This window comes from Telmatherina bonti (genome assembly GCF_933228915.1).
Source record: "Telmatherina bonti genome assembly, chromosome: 7".
NCBI lineage: Eukaryota > Metazoa > Chordata > Actinopteri > Atheriniformes > Telmatherinidae > Telmatherina > Telmatherina bonti.
In genome coordinates this window covers 5,236,155-5,257,688 of record NC_136625.1, presented here as the reverse complement: position 1 = coordinate 5,257,688, position 21,534 = coordinate 5,236,155, and the positions used below count along the sequence as shown (strand labels likewise).

At 47.8% G+C, this 21,534-nt stretch overlaps 1 protein-coding gene across 2 annotated transcripts in view; it reads left to right on the top strand.

Annotated features, from left to right (window-relative positions):
• Nucleotides 1–19,718, top strand: part of lamc1 (laminin, gamma 1) — an 80,663-nt gene extending 60,945 nt beyond the window's left edge. For both annotated transcript variants that reach the window (XM_079243720.1, XM_079243721.1), the window contains exons 7-28: nucleotides 151–249; nucleotides 339–475; nucleotides 547–669; nucleotides 2,395–2,584; nucleotides 3,116–3,228; nucleotides 3,297–3,518; nucleotides 4,972–5,160; nucleotides 6,642–6,887; nucleotides 6,961–7,114; nucleotides 7,587–7,729; nucleotides 7,986–8,164; nucleotides 8,240–8,396; nucleotides 8,484–8,689; nucleotides 8,771–8,850; nucleotides 8,998–9,135; nucleotides 11,276–11,420; nucleotides 11,508–11,657; nucleotides 12,624–12,738; nucleotides 12,817–13,016; nucleotides 15,067–15,225; nucleotides 15,318–15,417; nucleotides 15,491–19,718. In XM_079243720.1, coding sequence (XP_079099846.1) covers nucleotides 151–249; nucleotides 339–475; nucleotides 547–669; nucleotides 2,395–2,584; nucleotides 3,116–3,228; nucleotides 3,297–3,518; nucleotides 4,972–5,160; nucleotides 6,642–6,887; nucleotides 6,961–7,114; nucleotides 7,587–7,729; nucleotides 7,986–8,164; nucleotides 8,240–8,396; nucleotides 8,484–8,689; nucleotides 8,771–8,850; nucleotides 8,998–9,135; nucleotides 11,276–11,420; nucleotides 11,508–11,657; nucleotides 12,624–12,738; nucleotides 12,817–13,016; nucleotides 15,067–15,225; nucleotides 15,318–15,417; nucleotides 15,491–15,747 — 3,502 coding nt within the window. In that variant the 3' untranslated portion in view covers nucleotides 15,748–19,718. The remainder of the gene's footprint in view (nucleotides 1–150; nucleotides 250–338; nucleotides 476–546; nucleotides 670–2,394; nucleotides 2,585–3,115; nucleotides 3,229–3,296; nucleotides 3,519–4,971; nucleotides 5,161–6,641; nucleotides 6,888–6,960; nucleotides 7,115–7,586; nucleotides 7,730–7,985; nucleotides 8,165–8,239; nucleotides 8,397–8,483; nucleotides 8,690–8,770; nucleotides 8,851–8,997; nucleotides 9,136–11,275; nucleotides 11,421–11,507; nucleotides 11,658–12,623; nucleotides 12,739–12,816; nucleotides 13,017–15,066; nucleotides 15,226–15,317; nucleotides 15,418–15,490) is intronic.
• The last annotated feature ends 1,816 nt before the right edge of the window (nucleotides 19,719–21,534 follow it).

The following is a 21,534-nucleotide window of genomic DNA, read 5'->3' as shown; positions in this document are numbered from 1 at the left end:
GGAAATGAGCCCTGACCTGTCGGCTACAGTTTTCCAAACATCTGGAGACGTCTGCGGGTTAATGCAGCTGTTGCAGACTCGAACCGAAGCACCGATGATCCGTGTTGTTCTTGGTCATGTGGTCGTTATGCCCCTCTGATTGTCTGCCAGGCCGTGCTCGTGCTCACCTTCAGGCAGCACTCAGGAATGCGACGTCAGCACGGGTCAGTGCCGCTGTAAAGACAACGTGGAGGGATTCAGCTGTGACAGGTAACCCACGCCGTCCTTCACAGGCGTGAAATGATCGATGTGAACACGTCTGATGGAGACCAGATTAACACTCCGTTTGTGTCTTTCAGGTGTAAACTGGGTTACTTTAACATGGACCCCAACAACCCTCAGGGCTGCACACCGTGTTTTTGCTTCCAGCACTCATCGGTGTGCGACAGCGCTGAAGGCTACAGCGTCCACACCGTCACCTCCACCTTCAGCAGAGGTAATGCCGCCTGCAGACAAAACCCAGGGCCTAAAACCCACAGCTCTGATAACTCCACCGGTGTGTTTCAGGTGATGAGCAGTGGAGCGGTGAGCAGCGAGACGGATCCAGTGTCCCGGTCCAGTGGTCTTCCAGCGGACAGGAAATCTCCCTGATCTCAGACGACTACTTCCCCTTGTACTTTGTGGCCCCAGGTACTTGAGTACACACACACACTACACACACACACTCTACACACACAAACACGCACACACTCTGCCTGCTGTAATGTGTTTCATGGTCTGATAAAATGTAAGAACTTACAGCATCTTTATGTTCAGCCACAACTTTTTACAAGACTCAAAGATCTTCTATGCGGACGAGATGTTTCACCTCTAAAGATTTTTTTCTTTACAAAAACGACACAAGACATTAGTGTTGCATCAAAAACTCAGGAAAAGAGCTGGTTTAAACCGGATCTTTCGGCTTTTTGTCACAAAGATGCATCATTCGTTCCCATTTCTTTAGTTTCATCTGAAACCAGCAAAGGTCAGACAGAAAAGCGGCTAGCTTCTAGCTGTTAGCTGCTATCTGTTGGCTTCTAGCCTGTTTGCTGCTATCTATTAGCTTCTAGCTGTTAGCTGCTATCTGTTAGCTTCTAGCTGTTAACTGTTAGCTGCTATCTGTTGGCTTCTAGCCTGTTTGCTGCTATCTGTTGGCTTCTAGCTGTTAACTGTTAGCTGCTATCTGTTGGCTTCTAGCCTGTTTGTTGCTATCTATTAGCTTCTAGCTGTTAGCTGCTATCTATTGGCTTCTAGCCTGTTTGCTGCTATCTGTTAGCTTCTAGCTGTTAGCTGCTATCTGTTGGCTTATAGTCTGTTTGCTGCTATCTATTAGCTTCTAGCTGTTAACTGTTAGCTGCTATCTGTTAGCTTCTAGGTGTTAGCTGCTATCTGTTAGCTTCTATTTGTTAGCTTCTAGCTGTTTGCTGCTGTCTGTTAGCTTCTAGCTGTTAGCTGCTAGCTTCTAGCTGTTAGCTTCTAGCTGTTAGCTGCTAGCTGTTAGCTGTTAGTTAACTGGAAACTGCATATCTCAACATGGAAGCAGAAACTGGACATGAGGAGGACAAAACCGGAAGACCAGAACCGGGACCTGAAAGCTCCACTTGGACCCTCATCTGATCCATCTACTGTTGACAGAAGCCTCCTCATAAATGGTCTCCATGGAAACCTGGCTGTCAAGAAGCCAGAAGAGACTGAGGTATTACACAAGAACTGGATTAAAGATCCATGGAAACGGGTCTGATGGATCCTCTCCAGAACCTGGACCTCATCAAGTCTGAAGGATGGATTGAACAAAAAGCAGAAACATCCAGAGAACAGTTTTGGAAAGTCCTTCAAGGATCCTGGAGAACTGTTCCTAAAAACCATGTTGAGAATTGACGGTAACCCGTTTAGACATTGTTAAACACTCAAAAGACAGTTCAAAGCTGGCGAATGAAAACCACCTATGGAAACTGTAAAACGTGGACCGGTGTCCGTCTCCAGGACCAGTGTCTGTCTCTAGGACTGGATGGAAATTGGAAAACGTGGACCGGTGTCCGTCTCCAGGACTGGATGGGAACTCGGACAGAAGAAAACTGAAAAACGTGGACCGGTGTCCGTCTCTAGGACCAGCGTCTGTCTCCAGGACTGGAAGGAAACTGGAAAACGTGGACCCCTGTCCATATCCAGGGCTGGATGGGAACTCGGACAGATCTGTTAATCTGTGAAGGACAGCATTAATGACAAAGAACTGCTTCGGATATTCTGTGTTGTCATAAAAATGTGTTCGGTCTCCTCCTGAGTTACGTGGAAATGTTCTGGCTGTTTAGATTGTTGTAGCCGTTTTCTGATTGGTCAGTTCTTCCTGCGACCAATCCGTTGTTTTCTGTATCACAGAGAAGTTTCTGGGGAACCAGTTGTTGAGTTACGGACAGAACCTGAGCATGAATTTCCGAGTGGAGCGGCGGGACACTCGCCTGTCGGCTGAAGACCTGATCCTGGAAGGGGCGGACCTACGGGTGGCCGTCCCCCTCATCGCCCAGGGCAATGCCTACCCCAACGACAACATGCAGACCTTCGTGTTCAGGTGAGGCGGGAATTTCTTTCATTTGAAATTTATGTTTTTAATCCACATTCAGTTTTTAATCGTCTGCTAATCTGGATTGAATGAGGTCACATACCTGACATCTGTGGCGTTATCTGTCAAGAGTTGTTGTGGGGTTTTGACCTCTTTGTGATAAAGTCCTTTAATCTGGATTAAATTAATCTGAATTAAAAAGTAGTCTCTGAAAAGTTTACCAGCCAGCGTTTGGTTCGTTGGAATATTCTGCATCTCAACATTCAGTTTTTCGGTTTTACATGGAATAATTCATTAATCTAGATTAACTAAAGCAGGAGATAATCTGTGTTTAGGTTTGAAATGTGATGATTTGGTGTTGTTGTTTATAACTTCATTAACTATCAAATAATCTGGATTAAAGTAGATATTTAGTCTTGATATAATTGATTAATTTCTAAACCTGGTCTGGAATAAGCAACATCTCATCGTTGATCCATGTGAAACAAATGAACTGAACGTCAAACTAATCCTCTGGTTCTGGTTCTGGTTCTGGTTCAGGCTCCATGACAGCACTGACTACCCCTGGCGGCCACCCATCAGCCACTCTGACTTCCAGAAACTTCTCCACAATCTGACCGCCATCAAGATCCGCGGCACCTACAGCGACAGTAGTACGCAACACCCGACCGACAACAAACATCGTTGTTCGGCATCGTTTACTAACCAGTCCTGTCTCCAGGTGCCGGTTACCTCGACGACGTCTCCCTGGTGACGGCAAGGCGAGCTCCTGGTGTGCCGGCCCGCTGGGTGGAACAGTGCAGCTGTCCTCAGGGTTACCAGGGTCAGCACTGTGAGCAATGCACTCTGGGATACCGCCGCGCCCGGCCGGAGCTCGGACCCTTCAGCCCCTGTGAGCCCTGCAACTGCAACAGACACAGCGAGTCCTGCCACCCCAACACTGGTAAACTGGTCTCACTGGGCGTAATTCAGTTCAATTCATCTTTATTTGTATAGAATATATAGTATAGCATAGTATAGTATAGCATTGTATAGTATAGTATCGTATAGTATAGTGTAGTATAGTATAATATAGTGTAGTGTAGTATAGTATAATATAGTGTAGTGTAGCGTAGTATAGTATAGAATAGTGTAGTGTAGTATAGTATAGAATAGTGTAGTGTAGTGTAGCGTAGTATAGTGTAATGTAGCGTAGTATAGTGTAACGTAGCGTAGTATAGTATAGTGTAGTGTAGTATAGTGTAGTGTGGTACAGTATAATATAGTGTAGTTTAGCATAGTATAGCATAGTGTAGTGTAGCGTGGTATACTGTATTATAGTGTAGTGTAGTATAGTATAATTTAGTATAGTGTAGTGTAGTATAGTGTGGTGTAGTGTAGTATATTATAGTGTAGTGTAGCGTAGTATTTTATAGTATATTATAGTATATTATAGTGTAGTGTAGCGTAGTATTGTATAGTAAATGATAGTATATTATAGTGTAGTGTAGCGTAGTATTTTATAGTATATTATAGTGTAGTGTAGCGTAGTATTTTATAGTATATTATAGTATATTATAGTGTAGTGTAGCGTAGCGCAGCGTAGTTTTGTATAATGTAGTGTAGTGTAGTATAGTGTAGTATAGTACTGCTGTGTACTGCCAACAGTGACAGGAATCAGCAAAGACAATGCAGTACTCCACAACGTCCACTCGAGGGCCTCACACTCCTTTGTCATGGTTCAGTCCAGGTTCTGTCCTGGTGGGAATTATGGGTTATGTTCCATCAGGCTATTATTTATTTAACCAAACAGCAGAAATGTAAAATAGTTGTTTGTGTTTAATTTTGAAACCAAATTATATTCAATCCAGCTTTATTTGTACAGTGCTACTTCCCAACAGAGCTCGTCTCAGAACTTTACAGACACATCTGTTAAAGCCAATTCATAGATAGCCTAGCGAGTAGAAACCAGCTGATTGCATCAAATCTTGACCTGGATCCAAACCCCCATCCTGAGCTGCATGAGGCGACAGTGGGAAGAAAAACCTCCAGCAGAACCGGGTCCGGGAGGGCAGCCATCTGCCTGGACTGGTTGGGGTGGAGAGGACTGGAAAGACAGGTCAACATGTACAACAGCTTTTATTCAGGAAGACCTGCGGAAAGAGGAGAAATATGTTAATGATGGAAATACTGTCATAATGTATACATGAAGGAAAAGGAGCAAGGTGCTACTCAGTGCATCAGGTGACGTCTCCATGTCTGCATAACTAATAGATGTCTAGACTACCCCTAACTGTAAGGACATAACCAGGACAGTTATGTTCCGTCCATGCAGACTCCACTTCAAACTCTTACTGGTTACCTGCAGGATATTTTTCAGGCAGAAACACCTCTCTCTTCTTCTTTTGTCCCTCCAGGAGCATGTGACTGTCAGGACAACACGGCTGGCTTGAGCTGTGAGCGCTGTAAGGACGGTTTCTATGGCGACGCCACCCAGGGAACGCCCAACGACTGTCAGCCATGTCCCTGTCCGGCTGGTGCCACCTGCGCCATCATTCCAACAACCAGTGAGGTGGTGTGCACCAACTGTCCAGCTGGAACCACAGGTACACACACCTGTCCCAAACATGCTGTCCACCTGCAACACACCTAGATACACCTGTCCACCTGCAACACACCTGTCCCAGACATGCTGTCCACCTGCAACACACCTGTCCCAGACATGCTGTCCACCTGCAACACACCTAGATACACCTGTCCACTTGCAACACACCTGTCCCAGACATGCTGTCCACCTGCAACACACCTGTCCCAGACATGCTGTCCACCTGCAACACACCTAGATACACCTGTCCACTTGCAACACACCTGTCCCAGACATGCTGTCCACCTGCAACACACCTGTCCCAAACATGCTGTCCACCTGCAACACACCTGTCCCAGACATGCTGTCCACCTGCAACACACCTGTCCCAGACATGCTGTCCACCTGCAACACACCTAGATACACCGGTCCACTTGCAACACACCTGTCCCAGACATGCTGTCCACCTGCAACACACCTGTCCCAGACATGCTGTCCACCTGCAACACACCTGTCCCAGACATGCTGTCCACCTGCAACACACCTGTCCCAGACATGCTGTCCACCTGCAACACACCTAGATACACCTGTCCACTTGCAACACACCTGTCCCAGACATGCTGTCCACCTGCAACACACCTGTCCCAGACATGCTGTCCACCTGCAACACACCTAGATACGCCTGTCCACTTGCAACACACCTGTCCCAGACATGCTGTCCACCTGCAACACACCTGTCCCAGACATGCTGTCCACCTGCAACACACCTGTCCCAGACATGCTGTCCACCTGCAACACACCTAGATACACCTGTCCACTTGCAACACACCTGTCCCAGACATGCTGTCCACCTGCAACACACCTGTCCCAAACATGCTGTCCACCTGCAACACACCTGTCCCAGACATGCTGTCCACCTGCAACACACCTAGATACACCTGTCCACTTGCAACACACCTGTGCCAAACATGCTGTCCACCTGCAACACACCTGTCCCAAACATGCTGTCCACCTGCAACACACCTGTCCCAGACATGCTGTCCACCTGCAACACACCTGTCCCAGACATGCTGTCCACCTGCAACACACCTAGATACACCTGTCCACTTGCAACACACCTGTCCCAAACATGCTGTCCACCTGCAACACACCTAGATACACCTGTCCACCTGCAACACACCTGTCCCAGACATGCTGTCCACCTGCAACACACCTGTCCCAGACATGCTGTCCACCTGCAACACACCTAGATACACCTGTCCACCTGCAACACACCTGTCCCAGACATGCTGTCCACCTGCAACACACCTGTCCCAAACATGCTGTCCACCTGCAACACACCTAGATACACCTGTCCACTTGCAACACACCTGTCCCAAACATGCTGTCCACCTGCAACACACCTGTCCCAGACATGCTGTCCACCTGCAACACAGGTGTATGCTGTGTAGCTTTGTGGTCTTATTTTGTCTCCTAACACGTATCTGACTCACCTGTGTGCAGGTAGGCGCTGCGAGCTCTGTGACGACGGCTTCTTCGGGGATCCCCTCGGTGAGAACGGGCCGGTCCGAGCCTGCCGTGCCTGTAAGTGCAGCGACAACATCGACCCCAACGCCGTCGGGAACTGCAACCGCGAGACCGGAGAGTGTCTGAAGTGCATCTACAACACCAATGGCTTCTTCTGCGACCGCTGCAAGGAAGGTTTCTATGGCAACGCCCTGGCAACCAACCCCGCTGAGAAGTGCCGACGTAAGAGTTTATCGTTTCAATAAAATAACAATCCTCCTCCTGGATGAGAACATGACCGTTTTGTCCTCCTCAGCCTGCTCCTGTTCGCCACTGGGAACTGAGGACCAGCAGACCAGCTGCAACCAGGTCACTGGTCAGTGTCAGTGCCTCCCCAACGTGGCAGAACGCGACTGCAGCGCCTGCCAGCCCGGATTCTTCAACCTGCAGAGTGGCAACGGCTGCGAGCGGTCAGTTTACGCCTGCAGAATCGTCATGGCAACACCTGTTTGACTCAGAAAAACTAAGCGTGTTTTGAACGAGTCATCTGGTCGCTGGTTCGGTTGAGTTGTGATGAGATTTTTTAATCATTTAATCATGTTTTTATTTACATATCACAGCGTTTCCGTGTAGTATTGCAACACTTCACTGTGATTTAAGTGTGTAAAACGAGTGTGTAGACGATGCTCTGTCACAGGAGTGGGAAACTCTGGTCCTTCTGCAGTCCTGCCAGTGTTAGAAGTTTCCCTGCTCCAACACAGCTGACTCATTTCAGACTTAATTAGCTTCACATCCAGTCTGCTAATTAGCCATTGATTTGAGTCAGCTGTGTTGCAGCAGGGAAACACTCGGCGGACTGCAGCCTTCCAGGACCGGAGTTGGCCCTTCCTCTATGAGAATCTGCTTCAGTGTTTTTATTTTTGATGTCTGAACGTTTCACAGGTGTAACTGCAACCCCATTGGCTCCACGAACGGTCAGTGTGACATCATCACAGGTCAGTGCGAGTGCCATCCCGGCGTCGCCGGCCTGCGGTGTGAGCGATGTGAGGTCAACTTCTTCGGCTTCAGCTCATCTGGATGCAAGCGTGAGTAAAGCGGTTTTCAGTATTTTCATGGGAAGTCAGGAAAAGTGTGCGACTGCTGCAGTCTTTAAAGTTTTACGTGAAGGTGATATTCCTCGTCCACGCCGATTGTCAGGTGGGAATCTGCTGCATATCGGTGGACTTACTCAGGTCAAGCTTATTGCAACTGGAAGGGGCCCAGTATGGAGCCCTGGGGCACACCTGAAGGCAGGACAGATAGTTGTGGAGGATTTTTTAACACCTTGTTTGTGATCTGCAGCCTGCGACTGCGACCCAGAGGGCTCCCAGTCTGGTCAGTGTAAGGAGGACAGTCGCTGCGAATGTCGGCCTGGTTTCGTCGGCGCTCGCTGCGACATGTGCGAGGAGAACTACTTCTACAACCGGACGGTGCCGGGCTGCCAGCAGTGTCCATCCTGCTATAGTCTAGTCCGAGACAAGGTAAGGACGGCTCACCGTTTTGGTCCTTCTTTTTACAGACGTATGCTGGGATTAAAGTATTATTTTTGTGTCCAGGTCAACCAGCAGAGACAGAAGCTTCATGACCTCCAGACGCTGATTGATAACCTTGGATCGGGGCAGGACACCGTCAGCGATAAGGCTTTTGAGGATCGACTGAAGGAGGCAGAAAAGGCCATCATGGAGCTGCTTGAAGAGGCTCAGACCAGCAAAGGTATCTAAAACCTTCTGTGCATCAACCAAAACTTCAGTTTCTTTTATGTCCAACGATAACTTGGAGCATTCGATTCTGACCCCGCAGACGTGGACCGAGGCCTGCTGGACCGCCTAGGCAACATCAACAACACCTTGACCACCCAATGGAACCGCCTGCAGAGTATCCGGAACACGGTGGACGACACCGGCGCTCAGGCAGACCGTGCTCGCAGCAGAGTTCGGGACGCCGAAAGCCTGATTGACCGAGCCCGACAAGAGCTGGACAAGGCCAAGGATGCCATCGGCAAAGTGGTGAGCAAGGTTACTGTTTTCATGGTAACTAACAGATCCCAAAGGACACGTTAAGTGTGCGGTTGCTTATGTTGTCCACAGGACATCAAACCCGCCGGCGGCGCCGGAGAACCCAACAACATGACGCTGCTGGCAGAGGAGGCGCGGAACCTCGCTAACAAGTAAGACAACAGCAGAAAGGACTTGGTCACGATTTATTCCTGCCGACTCCTCAGTCGCCATTTTTTTTTATTAAAACAAAACAGCAGACTGTTTATTTCCTGTCCCAACCTGAGCGTTTCAGCTTACCTCACTTTGCTTTTCTGCAGGCATAAGATGGACGCTGACCAGATTGAGAAGATTGCCAAGGATGCCAACGACACGTCCACCAAAGCGTACAACCTGCTGCTGAAGACTCTGGACGGAGAGAGCAAGACGAGCCAAGAGATTGTTGAGCTCAACAAGAAGTATGTCAGACGTTTCAGTCACTTTGACTTTCTTCTGTCATTGTTTGCCTCATCCAGTCCAGTTTAAGAAGCACTAAAAATCCCCACAGTGGCTAAGTTTAAGTGAGTTTTAATTCCCCCCTCATTCAGAATGAAGAACAAAACGATGCTAAAACACTTTGTAAACACCTTAGTCTAAATGAAAATGACCTTTCCAAATGAAGCTGAAAAAAACCCCAGGAAATGGGTTTGGATTATAACGTAAGGTTCAGGAGTGGTTATGTCTTCTTGGAATGTCGGTAAGAACACTTCGGAAGCCTATTTGCAGTTGGATCCTGCTGCAAGCAGATTTATTCCAGTATTCCCAGGCAGAACAGCCAGTGCAGAGGTATGATTCATTTATATATATATATATATATATATATATATATATATATATATATATATATATATATATATATATATATATATATATATATATATATATATATATATATATATATATATATTGGTGTGGTAAATCGTCAGTGACGCACTTTGCAACATCCGCCAGCATAACAAACAGTACTGCCGAGTTAACTAAACCCTTGCTTGCCGACTACATTATTAAACTCCACAGGCAGGCTCCAGACCAAGGCGAGTCTCTCTTTCACCCTATGTGCAGTAGAGCGAAGTGCGATTACGGATTAATCTGCGCCGACAAATAGTTCCGTCTGTACATAACACCAGTCTTTCCAACAGAAGCTTAAATCCAAAGAAAGTGGCTGTTTTTTTCTGGTCTTTAATCTGGATTGAATCATTTCATACATCAACAATTTGTTGATTTTGTTTTAAATTAAATCTGTTTATTCTGTGTGCACTCGCTTCCTCGTCCTGTCGCAATGATGCACATATTCCAACCTGGACCTGGCAATATGGCCGCCCGAAGCAAGCGTTGGACTCAAGTCGAGACCGATGCTTAAAATCAAACAGAAAATAGTACTTTTTATGTGGTCTTCCATGTTGGAGCCAACAAGAAGCAGGAACTGGAGTTTATTCGCCCCTGTCCAATCAGAACCCTTCCCAACCCCCAGATCGTAAGCCAAGTTGAATAAAGGTGATTAAACATGTTTTCCATGTGAACCTCAAATCAAAATGACTGTTTCCATCTAAATGTGTGCCGAGACGATCGTAGTGCAAACCGTCTCCACCAAAGACAGAAGACAGTCGGAGTTTAGAGAAAAGTTTTTTCAGCAAAATGCCTCAGAAACTGTATGGAAACCCTGCAGAAGAAGATAGAAGAGACCAAAGAAATGGACCAGATACTGAACCTTGTGGGACTCCAGATAAGACAGAACCAGTGGAGGATGGGGCGCTCCCAAGGCTGACAGTCAGCTGGGTATGAGCTTTGTCCCTGATGTCCACCCGACTCTTCAAACCATCAATCAAAATGTTATTCAATTCAATTCAACTTTATATATATAGCGTCAAATCACGGCAATGCCATCTCAAGACGCTTTACAGACAGAGGGGAAAACATAATGAAGGCCAATTCATAATAGCCTATATAAGGAAACCAACAGATTGAGTTGAGTCCAACTCAATCTCCCATCCTGAGCAAGCACACTGGCAACAGTGGGAAGGAAAAAACTCCCTTTTAACAGGAAGGAAACCTCCGGCAGAACCCGGCTCAGGACAGGCAGCCATCTGCCTCTGCTGTGTGGGGGGAAGAGGACAGAAAGACAACAGACAACAGGAACTGCTACTCCCGGCCAGGGAGACCTGCTGAGACAGGAGACAACACTGTTATTGGTGGGGGGGGGGAGAAAGAGATAAAGAGAAAAAGAAAGAAGCTCAGTGTATTGCTCCCAGTATGAAAAGCAGCAAATAAATCCCGACTTAAACAGGCAGGAAGTTCCTGGCGTTGATAGTTAAGACTGTGAGCTTCTTGTGCTTCTTCAGGAAGGTCCTTAGCTGAGTGGAAACAATCTTTTCAGTGGTTTAGAAAGAAAAAGCGGTTTTAAGATGATCTAATAATTCTCCTCAGGTTACATTGCCCCGTTGAAACGCTCCTGTCAGACCAGTAAAGCAGCTGCTGGTTTCCAGTTGTTGCAGTTCCGCTGCAGGGAAAGTTTCTGAAAACGTTGTTTGGTCAGTGTGATCATCTTTGTTACCAACTCAGGTACAACGAGGCAAAGGAACTGGCCAAGAATCTGGAGAAACAGGCCACCAAGGTTCAGGCTGAGGCAGAGGAGGCTGGAAACAAAGCTCTGAAGATCTATGCCAACCTGACCAGCCTCCCGCCCGTAGACGCTAAGGCCCTGGAGGTAACCACTGCCGGGACACGCTCAGCGTCAAACACAATGAAAACTTAATACTAACGAACTCCCTTCGTCCCTCGGGTCTGCTCTCAGGATGAAGCCAACAAGATCAAGAAAGAGGCATCGGACCTTGACAAGCTGATCGACAAGACTGAGAAGGAGTACAACGACCTGAGAGACGACCTGAAGCCCAAAGAGCAGGAGGTCCGAAAGCTGCTGGAGAAAGGCAAGAGTGAGCAGCAGGTACGTCCACCGAGTACATCAACCTGATCCGACACGTATCCCTCCATTCTCCTAAAACCCAGGATTTACTTTGCTCTCAGTTTACATCTCTTCTAGCTATTTAGGACAAACCGAAAGATTTATTTACTATAAAATATATTCAGTGCATTCTCCTCTGGCACCACCAGATGGCAGTATACAGCAGGCTCCAGTTCCACTGAATCATGGTCCAGACAGCGGATAAAATGTCTGCAGATGGGGATTGGACAAGTTAAGGATGTAATATCAAGACAAACAAAGAAAACTAATAAACAATAAAACATTTAAACTACGTAGCTCATTTTAGTATCTGACACCAAATGTCTGACGGTCTAACGCATTACGATGTTCGGATTCATACAAAGGAAAAAGACTGAAATTAAGATATTCTTTTAAATTTGATTTTGTCTGAAAGGTGTTGACTTCGAGCTGAAATTAGCAATGTGTTAGCAACACATCTATGTACATATCATGGCTGCCACGTGGTCCTAGCGTTTGTTTGGCTTATAGGTTGCTTCTGTTGACGTGAGTTGTCATGTTTGCGAGCAGCAATGTTGACTTGTATGCTGAAAGCTCTTCTGAACAAGAGCATGACCACGAGATAAAGAGTTGGATGTATCATTCATCCATCGGCAGCATCGTGTCGTTTCCCAGCTGCTGCCTTGTCCTGTAAAAGGAAAACCAGGATTCTGGCAGCTGGACGATGGAAAGAACAAGGCTGAAAGATGACGAAGATGTAGACAACAGACTTAACTCAGAGTTCTTACACAAACACCAAACCGAGGACATCCGGAGTGGATCAGACGCTCACAAAATATTGGATTGCATGTCAGTTAAATGAGTTAGAATGAAGTTAGGATGGTCATGCTTATGGTCATGTAGCATGCAGGCTAGTCAGCGTTAGCTGCTTTAAGGTCACTTTGCTTGTTCATGCCTGTCATGTTGCAGACGGCGGATCAACTGTTGGCCCGAGCTGACGCTGCCAAAGCGATAGCCGAGGAGGCGGCAGAAAAAGGCCGGTCCACCTTCCAAGAAGCCAAGAACATCCTGGAAGACCTCAGAGGTACCTGAACGCCACACAAACAGAGCTCCAGCTGTTTCTGACTGACGATGTAAACCGTTGCTTTCTGACTTCCTCCAGACTTCGACAGGAGGGTCAACGACAACAAGACCGCCGCAGAAGAAGCCTTGAAAAAGATTCCCGCCATCAATGCCACCATCATGGCCGCCAAAGAGAAGACCAGGCAGGCCGAGGCGGCACTGGGTAACGCCGCCGCTGATGCTCGAGAAGCCAAGAACAAGGCAGAGGAGGCCGAGAAGATCGCCAGCAACGTGCAAAAGGTGAAGGGAGTGTCCACCTGCTGGTTACTCACATCTCTCTTCATCGTTATCACCAAGGCTGCAACGATTTGTCGACGCGTGGCGTTATAAACGCCGTAACGGCTGCGTTATGAATGCCGTAACGGCTGCGTTGTGAATGCCGTAACGGCCGCGTTGTGAATACCGTAACGGCCGCGTTGTGAATGCCGTAACGGCCGCGTTGTGAACGCCGTAACGGCCGCGTTGTGAACGCCGTAACGGCCGCGTTGTGAACGCCGTAACGGCCGCGTTGTGAACGCCGTAACGGCAGCGTTGTGAACGCCGTAACGGCCGCGTTGTGAACGCCGTAACGGCCGCGTTGTGAACGCCGTAACGGCCGCGTTGTGAACGCCGTAACGGCCGCGTTGTGAACGCCGTAACGGCTCTGCTAATAAAACGCTGCTCCAGGCAACTTAATGCCGTTTACCAACCACAGCTTTTCAGACAGAAGAACTCTAAACACCAAGCAAATGACGCAAAGCACCACAGGAAGTGCTGGGGGCAGTATTGTCATTTTGTTTAAACAACGAAGAAGAAACTGACGGCGGCGCAACCTGTTTCCAAAGTTTGGGGATATTTCACGCTAAACAAAGTGTCAAACAGGTGAAATGTGTCGTCTGCCACGCAGAGTTGGCGTACCATGAAGGAAAGCAGCCCGGAGTCATGGTTTCCAGCGTTCTGGATTGCAAAGTCAGCATTAGCGAGTAGCGATGTGCTGTTGTTACCTCTGCTAAAGAGTTTCTGTTTTTATCGCCGTTTATCTGTTTGTGTTCAAGATAACTCAGAAAGTTATGGAGAGATTTTCATGAGATGTTCAGAAGTTGTTGGAAATGTGAAAATCAAATCAAAGATACTTTATTTATCCCTGAGGGGAAATTAAAGGTTCAAGCCAGCTCGTCCAAGGTCAGACATACAGACATTTACATTTGACAAGTTTACAGAACGAACTGATACTTCGGCCCTGAAGCCAGTTTTACCGGCGCCGCCTTATAATTGAGGAAAGATGACATGAGGAAGGATGGGTGGGTGTTGGGGAAAAAAAGAAGTATCTCTACACTTCACCTAAAGGGGAAGGATAAAGATGCACCAAAAAAACACACCTCTAAGCATTATCACAAGTTCAGACAATAGACAACACACAGTATGGGAGGGAGGTGGGGCGGGGGGGGGGGGGGGGGGGGGTCTCCCAGACAGCCAGTGAAGTTGCAGCCAGCCAAGCAGCGTGCCCATCCAACTAGCCATCCGAGAGTGGAGGGAGGGGCGAGATCTAGAGAAGGCGGTGAAAGATAGGAGAGTGTGTCTGTAACAGTGTGTGTGAGTCTGTGAACTTTCCCCAGTTCATCTGTACCACCTGATGTAAATGTGGCCTTTAGAGCTGAGTTCAGTTTAAGTTCCACAGGCCTGAAAGGGAGGGGGGTGAGGAGGGGGATTAGGAGGGGGGTGAGGAGGGGGATTAGGAGGGGGGCTGAGCATCAGACAGCATTACATCCCAGGAGACAAGATAACCAGCCGGCCCAAGGCCAGTCAGGGAGAAAGGAAGAAGGGATTTAATTCTGGTGCTGATCCGGATCACCGTTTGGATCCAGGAATGTTTTAAAGGATTTTCTTGTTTACCTACAAAACAGACTTTTTCAAGATGTAAATAATCATTTCAATGCAATTCTACAAAAGTTAACATGTTAAAATATTTGATTTATTTTGTTTTCCTTTTTAATTCTGTCCAGCTTTGACATGACAGAATAGATAAGTTTGAACGTTTCAGAATAAATTAGTCGGAAGCTGTTAAGCTTAATATTCAGCTGGTTCAGGAGTTCATGTTGGGACTGACTGGGAATCAGGGGGACATTCATATGATGCAGATGGAGACAGTGGGGTAAAACATACTGGAACCAGTAAAAAGAGCTGCGCCAACTGGAAGCACAGATGGTGGGCGGGACAGAAATAATCAGGACTAATCAAAACATTTATTTACAGATTAGTCTGTTAAAATAATCATTAGTTGCAGCTCTAATAATCATCACTGTCCTGACAGGGCTCCGCCAAGACCAAGGAGGACGCGGAGAAGGCCTTACAGGACACCAACAAGCTGGACGAGGAGGTCAGCGACATGATGAAGAAGCTGAGCGACGCCGAACAGGACTTGAAGAAGAAGAAGGCCGAAGCCGACAGCGACATGATGATGGCCGCCATGGTAAGGGCCACTCAGGGTTACCGTGGTTACCCTTCATTCCTGCACCGCATTCCACATTCCGCAGGTTGCTGATGTTGTTTTTACCCCCACAGGCGTCGAACAACGCCAAAGAGGCAGAGGATAACGCCCGCAAGGCGAAGAGCGCGGTGAAGACGGTTCTCAGGCTGATCATGGATCTCATGGACCAGCTGGGTAAGAACCAGACCCGGTCTGTAACCCGCCCCAAAGTCCTGCAGATGCTGACTGGGCTCCATCTCGTCTGCAGGAAACATCGACAAGGTGGACCTGAGCAAACTAAACCAGATCGACGAGTCGCTGAAGAGGGCCAAGGACAAGATGGCCGACAGCGAGCTGAACAAGAAGCTGAAGGAGCTGAAGGAAGTGGCGCGCACTCAGGAGGAGATGATCAACGACTACGACCGGCAGATTGGCGAGATCCGCGCCGACATTGCCAACCTCAACGACATCAGGAACACGTTACCCACTGGATGCTTCAACATGGGATCTCTGGAGAGGAATTAGCCCCGCCCACCTCTTTCATCCATCCGCCCCGCCCCCTCCCCCCACTCACATCTAACACTCCGGCGAACACGCCGACTTTTACCAAAACAGTTTTTTAAACCTTTTGTTCTGATTGTCATGTCTTTGCCGACATTTTCGCCGCGTTTGCCGGAGCGAAGCAGCCGCTTCGTCTTACGGAGACGTGGTTTCGCTCCAATGAACTCAGCGGCGCCGAAAGCCGTGCGGAGAGGCGGAAGAACCTCGGAGAAAACCAGAACCACAAACCCGACGTGACTGCAGTCCGGGCGCCGACTCCTCAAACAACTTGCAGTGAAGGAACCCTCAGCTCCTCCTCCCAAAGCTACACCCTCAACACAGACAGCAGGGAAACACACCCACTCCTCTTCCTCCACAGTATTTCCACCTCCAGCAGGGGGCGACGTCGAGCAAAGCCACAAGAACTCCACCGAAGTTCCAGAAATAACTCGAGTGCAAACCTTCAGTACACCATGACGACTCGTCTGCTCATTACCTATCCCTCCAGATCCAGGTTCAGCTTCAGTCCTGGATCACGAGTCCATGTGGGAGGTCACGTCCTGGTTTCGGACTTCCAGCTTTTTCTTCGTTACTGCAGCACCGACGCGACGCCTGGAGTCGTCTTGGTGCTGCAGTAACACCTCCTGTCCACATGTGGGAGCTCCAACTTCTGGGTGATGCAGCGGTGACGTAAAACCTTTTAACTGCATTTTAGAGAGAAGAAGAAGTAGTGAACAATCTGTTGGCGCTGCAATCCGACTGACACTATGTCTTTATAACGTGTTTATGACGTTAAAACATTTAGTCCGTGAAACCCGGACGTGTTCGCATCGAGGCCGCGGGGAGGTTTGAAATAAATCTGTTTTTCCATCAATCATTCAGATTATTATTATTATTATGTGGTAAAGATTATTAAAATATTCCTGCCTTTCATTAAACACAAGTTAAAACTACTGAAAACAGAGAAAAATTGAAGGACTGAAACGCTGACCAGAATTGCGACATCCCGATTTTTAAAACCAAAATTGATCTTTTCTCCTCGAGATTCTTTTATGGTTTCCTGATATTATCATGGTTTGTTTGGAGACTGAGACAATTATTTCATACATTTTTTTCATCAGATAAGCTGAAAACTAAACTTTTTAAAGGTAAATGTAACGTTTTCCAGGAGCAACGTGATTTAAATGTAGTTCCGTTACTGAACACCGGAGGGCAGTCTATAAATCAGATGGAAGTAGTGACAGAAGAAGAAAAACCGAAGTCTTCTCGTCCCAGATGAATCCTCAATGATTACCGATTAGAGAAGCTGTGAATTTTGTGGGAACAGGACGAAGCGCTTTTCCATCACATGTTGCTGTTTGACTCCATTTTTTTATCAATGACGTTGGAACTGAGCAGAAAGGCAGGGGTCACATGACAACACTGCAGAGCCCTGATTGGTTGAAGAGAATCCTAAAACTTCAGAAAGAATTGTTAGGTTTTTGCGTCTTTGTGGCCCTTGTGCGTCGGTAGCGCTACCTGCTGACCACGCTGGACTTTATTCTCTCCAAAGCAGCCGACTGGACTGAGATTAACTGGTTTTTTTCTTGTATGAACATTTTAATGATCATCTTAACCTTTTAAAGCCTGAAACAACAAAAGATGGGGAGAGTTTCTCTTTTTAATCTAAATCTTTATTTGGCCCTTTACCAAGTATGAAATACTATAGTGGTCATGGACAGAGTGTGGTGGACATAGTGAAGGCGTTAAACCCCCACCCTCCTGCCCAAGGTGGTCACGTTGGGGGTACTCCGGGTATATGGGGTACCGAACCCCCTTTACGAGCTGTCCGGTCCCTGCAGGACTGTGTCAGAGCTTGGTCCACATTGCCAGCAGTCAGTCGGATTTGTTTCCAGTGAGGGTTGGACTCCACCAAGGCTGCCCTTCATCATCGGTTCTGTTTATAACTCTTTGGACAGAACTTCGAGCATCAGCCGAGGTGTTGAGGGGATCCGGTGTGGAGGACTCAGGATTGGATCTCTGCTTTTTGCAGATGATGTGGTTCTGTTGCCGTCGTCGGGTTGTGATCTCCAGATCTCTCTCAAGTGATTTGTAGATGAGTGTGAAGCAGTTGTGAAGTCTGGAATAGGGTGGATTGCCCTCTCCGGGTCGGGAGTCAAGTCCTGCCTCAAGTGGAGGAGTTTAAATATCTCGGGGTCTTGTTCACGAGTGAGGGAAGGATGGAGCGCGAGATCGACAGACGGATCAGTGCGGCATCTGCAGTAATGCGGACTCTGCGCCAATATGTCGTGGTGAAGAAGGAGCTGAGCCAGAAGGCGAAGCTCTCGATTTACCAGTCGATCTACGTTCCTACCCTCACCTATGGTCATGAGCTGTGGGTCGTGACCGAAAGAAGGAGATCTCGTATACAGGCGGCTGAAATGAGTTTTCTCCGCAGGGTGGCCGGGCTCTCCCTTAGAGATAGGGTGAGGAGCTCGGTCATCCGGGAGGAGATCAGAGTAGAGCCGCGGCCATATGAGGTCGATGGGACATCTGGTTAGGATACCTCCTGGACCTCCCTGGTGAGGTGCTTTGGGAACGTTCCTCTGGGAGGAGACCAAGATCATGCTGGAGGGATCAAATCTCTCGGTTGCCCTGGAAACACCTCGGAATTCCTCCAGATGAGCTGTGAATGTGTCTGGCAAGAGGCAAGTCTGGGCTTCCCAGCTTAGACAGCTGCCTCTGCAGCCGGAGAGGTCCTGGAACCTTCTAAGACTTCACATCTGACTTCTAAGATGCAGAAGAGGATTGTCGTGCAAAAAGTGTCCATCAGGGGACAGATAGAAAAGATCAAAGTCCAGAAGATGTGATGGCAAAACGCTTGAAGCTTCATGTTCCTGAAAGACTGTAGGGACGAGTTTGACCTTCCAGGTGTCTGACAGAGAATCTTCCCCTGGTTTGCGACACTGTGAACACTCGTGCGGGATTTCGGCGTTTCGTCTTGCTTACTCGTGGCGCTCCACCACCACCCACCGCTTCGACGTCGTAACGCTGCATAGCAACTTTGTGTTTCACACGTTAACACCTGTTTCCAGGCTAAATCCAACACTATGCAACTTTGTACATTTATTTCTGCGAAGCGAGAATTTTATCTGATACACTGGTGCTAATAATTATGTCAAATGTTATATTTTTGTGTGAATGTTTTTTATTGTGACACAGAGTAAGGAATTTGTTCTTTGTGTAAATAGAAATGATGGAGAACTGGCTGATTTGATCACAAATGAAACATGCAAACAGCCCAGTTCTGATTTTATCACAATCAATCAACTGAAACCTCCTGCTAAAATATAACGACTATCTACGATAACGTCTGTGGTATGTTATTATTATTATTATTATTATTATTATGATGATATATGCTTGCTTGTATACAAGGCTCCATGCTGCTGCCTTATAGCGATGCCATTACTTTGTGTTGTGTTGTGTTGCTTCTTTCTGGGTTTTCAGGAGTTAAATCCGCGAACTGTGAGCGGTCAGGACGGATCATTTCACCGTTTCGCCCGTTGTTTGAATTTGTGCCTTCAGGTGAAGTCGAGCCTCACGAGGATTTCCATGTTTTAGAAAACACGAGTTTTGTTGGCGTCACGCCTCCTCGTGTGGTGTCGGTACTGCAGCGGGTTTTTTTTAGTTTCTTCAGGTCCTGACTGGTCCCGGTCCAAACAGCCCGTCAGACTTAAGCAGGAAGTCCTCACAGCGTCCGTCGTTCCTTCCTGAGCCGTGCAGCCTGTGCAGCTCCTGCAGACGTGATGTATAAACAGTATTTTAAGTTATAACGTAGCAGAAGCGATGATGTAGGCGGCGATGAAGCTGCACAGCAGCAGGACGCTCCGTCTGTCCCGTTTCCAGCTCTGTGAGAACCTGACTGACCCTGTAAATCCAAACCTAACATTTCAATAATAAAAACTACTACAGAAGCCGCTTTGTGTGTGTCATCATTCTGGAAGCGGGTCTTTTTCATCGTCATTCCACGTCGGATGAGGCGTCCCGCTCCGGCGCCGCAATCCAGCAGCGTTTCCTTCTAGTCTGTTCGGTTTGACTTGGTTCTATTCTGGTCATTTAGCTTTTCTCAAGAGCGACGTACATCCGGGAGCGAGAACACAGACTAAACTCAAATGGGAGGGGCGTCGTAGACAAGTACTGGTCAGACTGGTGACCAGTTGGACGCCGGAGCTGCCGTGTTGTGTTGGAGCCAGAGCTATTTGTTCTTTATTTTGGGGGCGGGGTCCCTTCTCCCCACTTACAATAGTCCCTTTGTTTAATTACAAGGTCAAGATTTCACATATCTCTGCTCCAGCACACCTGGTTTACATTAAATGAATCCAACGGCCTATGATGTTCTGCAAAATGGTTATGAGCCAGGTGTGTTGGAGCAGGGATACATGGAACACCTGCAGGATTGTGTCCCTCGCGGACCTGAGCTGGACCCGCCTGTTGAAGATGGCAGAATCTTTTTTGGTGAAGTTCTGTCCATCTTTCCATCTGAGAGACTCTGCCTCTCTGAGGTGCTCCTCTCTGAGCCGGTTATGTTACTGACCCATCGACCGTTAACCTGATTAGTTGTCAAATGCTCCGCCGGGTGTTTCTGATTCGTACCAGTTACTTTTCCAGCCTTTTGTTACTTCTGTTCCAACTTTTTACAGATGTGTTGCTGCATCAGAGGAATATTTTCCATCATTTATAAAATATGTCTTTGATCATCTGCTGTGTCGTTTGTCGTCTACCGGAAGGAAAAGACGACCTCATTCGTTCAGCTTTTATTTCTCATTTATGTTTTATGCAGAATCTTGAAATTTGGGTTTATTTGCAATCTACACTGTTTTTGTCAATGTTAAAAATTTCTTTTGCATTTGTCTTTTTTTTTCTTTTTTCTTTTTTTACTTCATGTCACCTCTCTCTCTCCTGGCACCTCCTCTACCTCTTCTCTTCTTCCACCTCGAGCCTGTCTGTCTCCTGGCACCTCCTCTACCTCTTCTCTTCTTCCACCTCGAGCCTGTCTGTCTCCTGGCACCTCCTCTACCTCTTCTCTTCTTCCACCTCGAGCCTTTCTGTCTCCTGGCACCTCCTCTACCTCTTCTCTTCTTCCACCTCGAGCCTGTCTGTCTCCTGGCACCTCCTCTACCTCTTCTCTTCTTCCACCTCGAGCCTGTCTGTCTCCTGGCACCTCCTCTACCTCTTCTCTTCTTCCACCTCGAGCCTGTCTGTCTCCTGGCACCTCCTCTACCTCTTCTCTTCTTCCACCTCGAGCCTGTCTGTCTCCTGGCACCTCCTCTACCTCTTCTCTTCTTCCACCTCGAGCCTTTCTGTCTCCTGGCACCTCCTCTACCTCTTCTCTTCTTCCACCTCGAGCCTGTCTGTCTCCTGGCACCTCCTCTACCTCTTCTCTTCTTCCACCTCGAGGCTGTCTGTCTCCTGGCACCTCCTCTACCTCTTCTCTTCTTCCACCTCGAGCCTGTCTGTCTCCTGGCACCTCCTCTACCTCTTCTCTTCTTCCACCTCGAGCCTGTCTGTCTCCTGGCACCTCCTCTACCTCTTCTCTTCTTCCACCTCGAGGCTGTCTCTCTCCTGGCACCTCCTCTACCTCTTCTCTTCTTCCACCTCGAGCCTGTCTCTCTCCTGGCACCTCCTCTACCTCTTCTCTTCTTCCACCTCGAGCCTGTCTGTCTCCTGGCACCTCCTCTACCTCTTCTCTTCTTCCACCTCGAGCCTGTCTGTCTCCTGGCACCTCCTCTA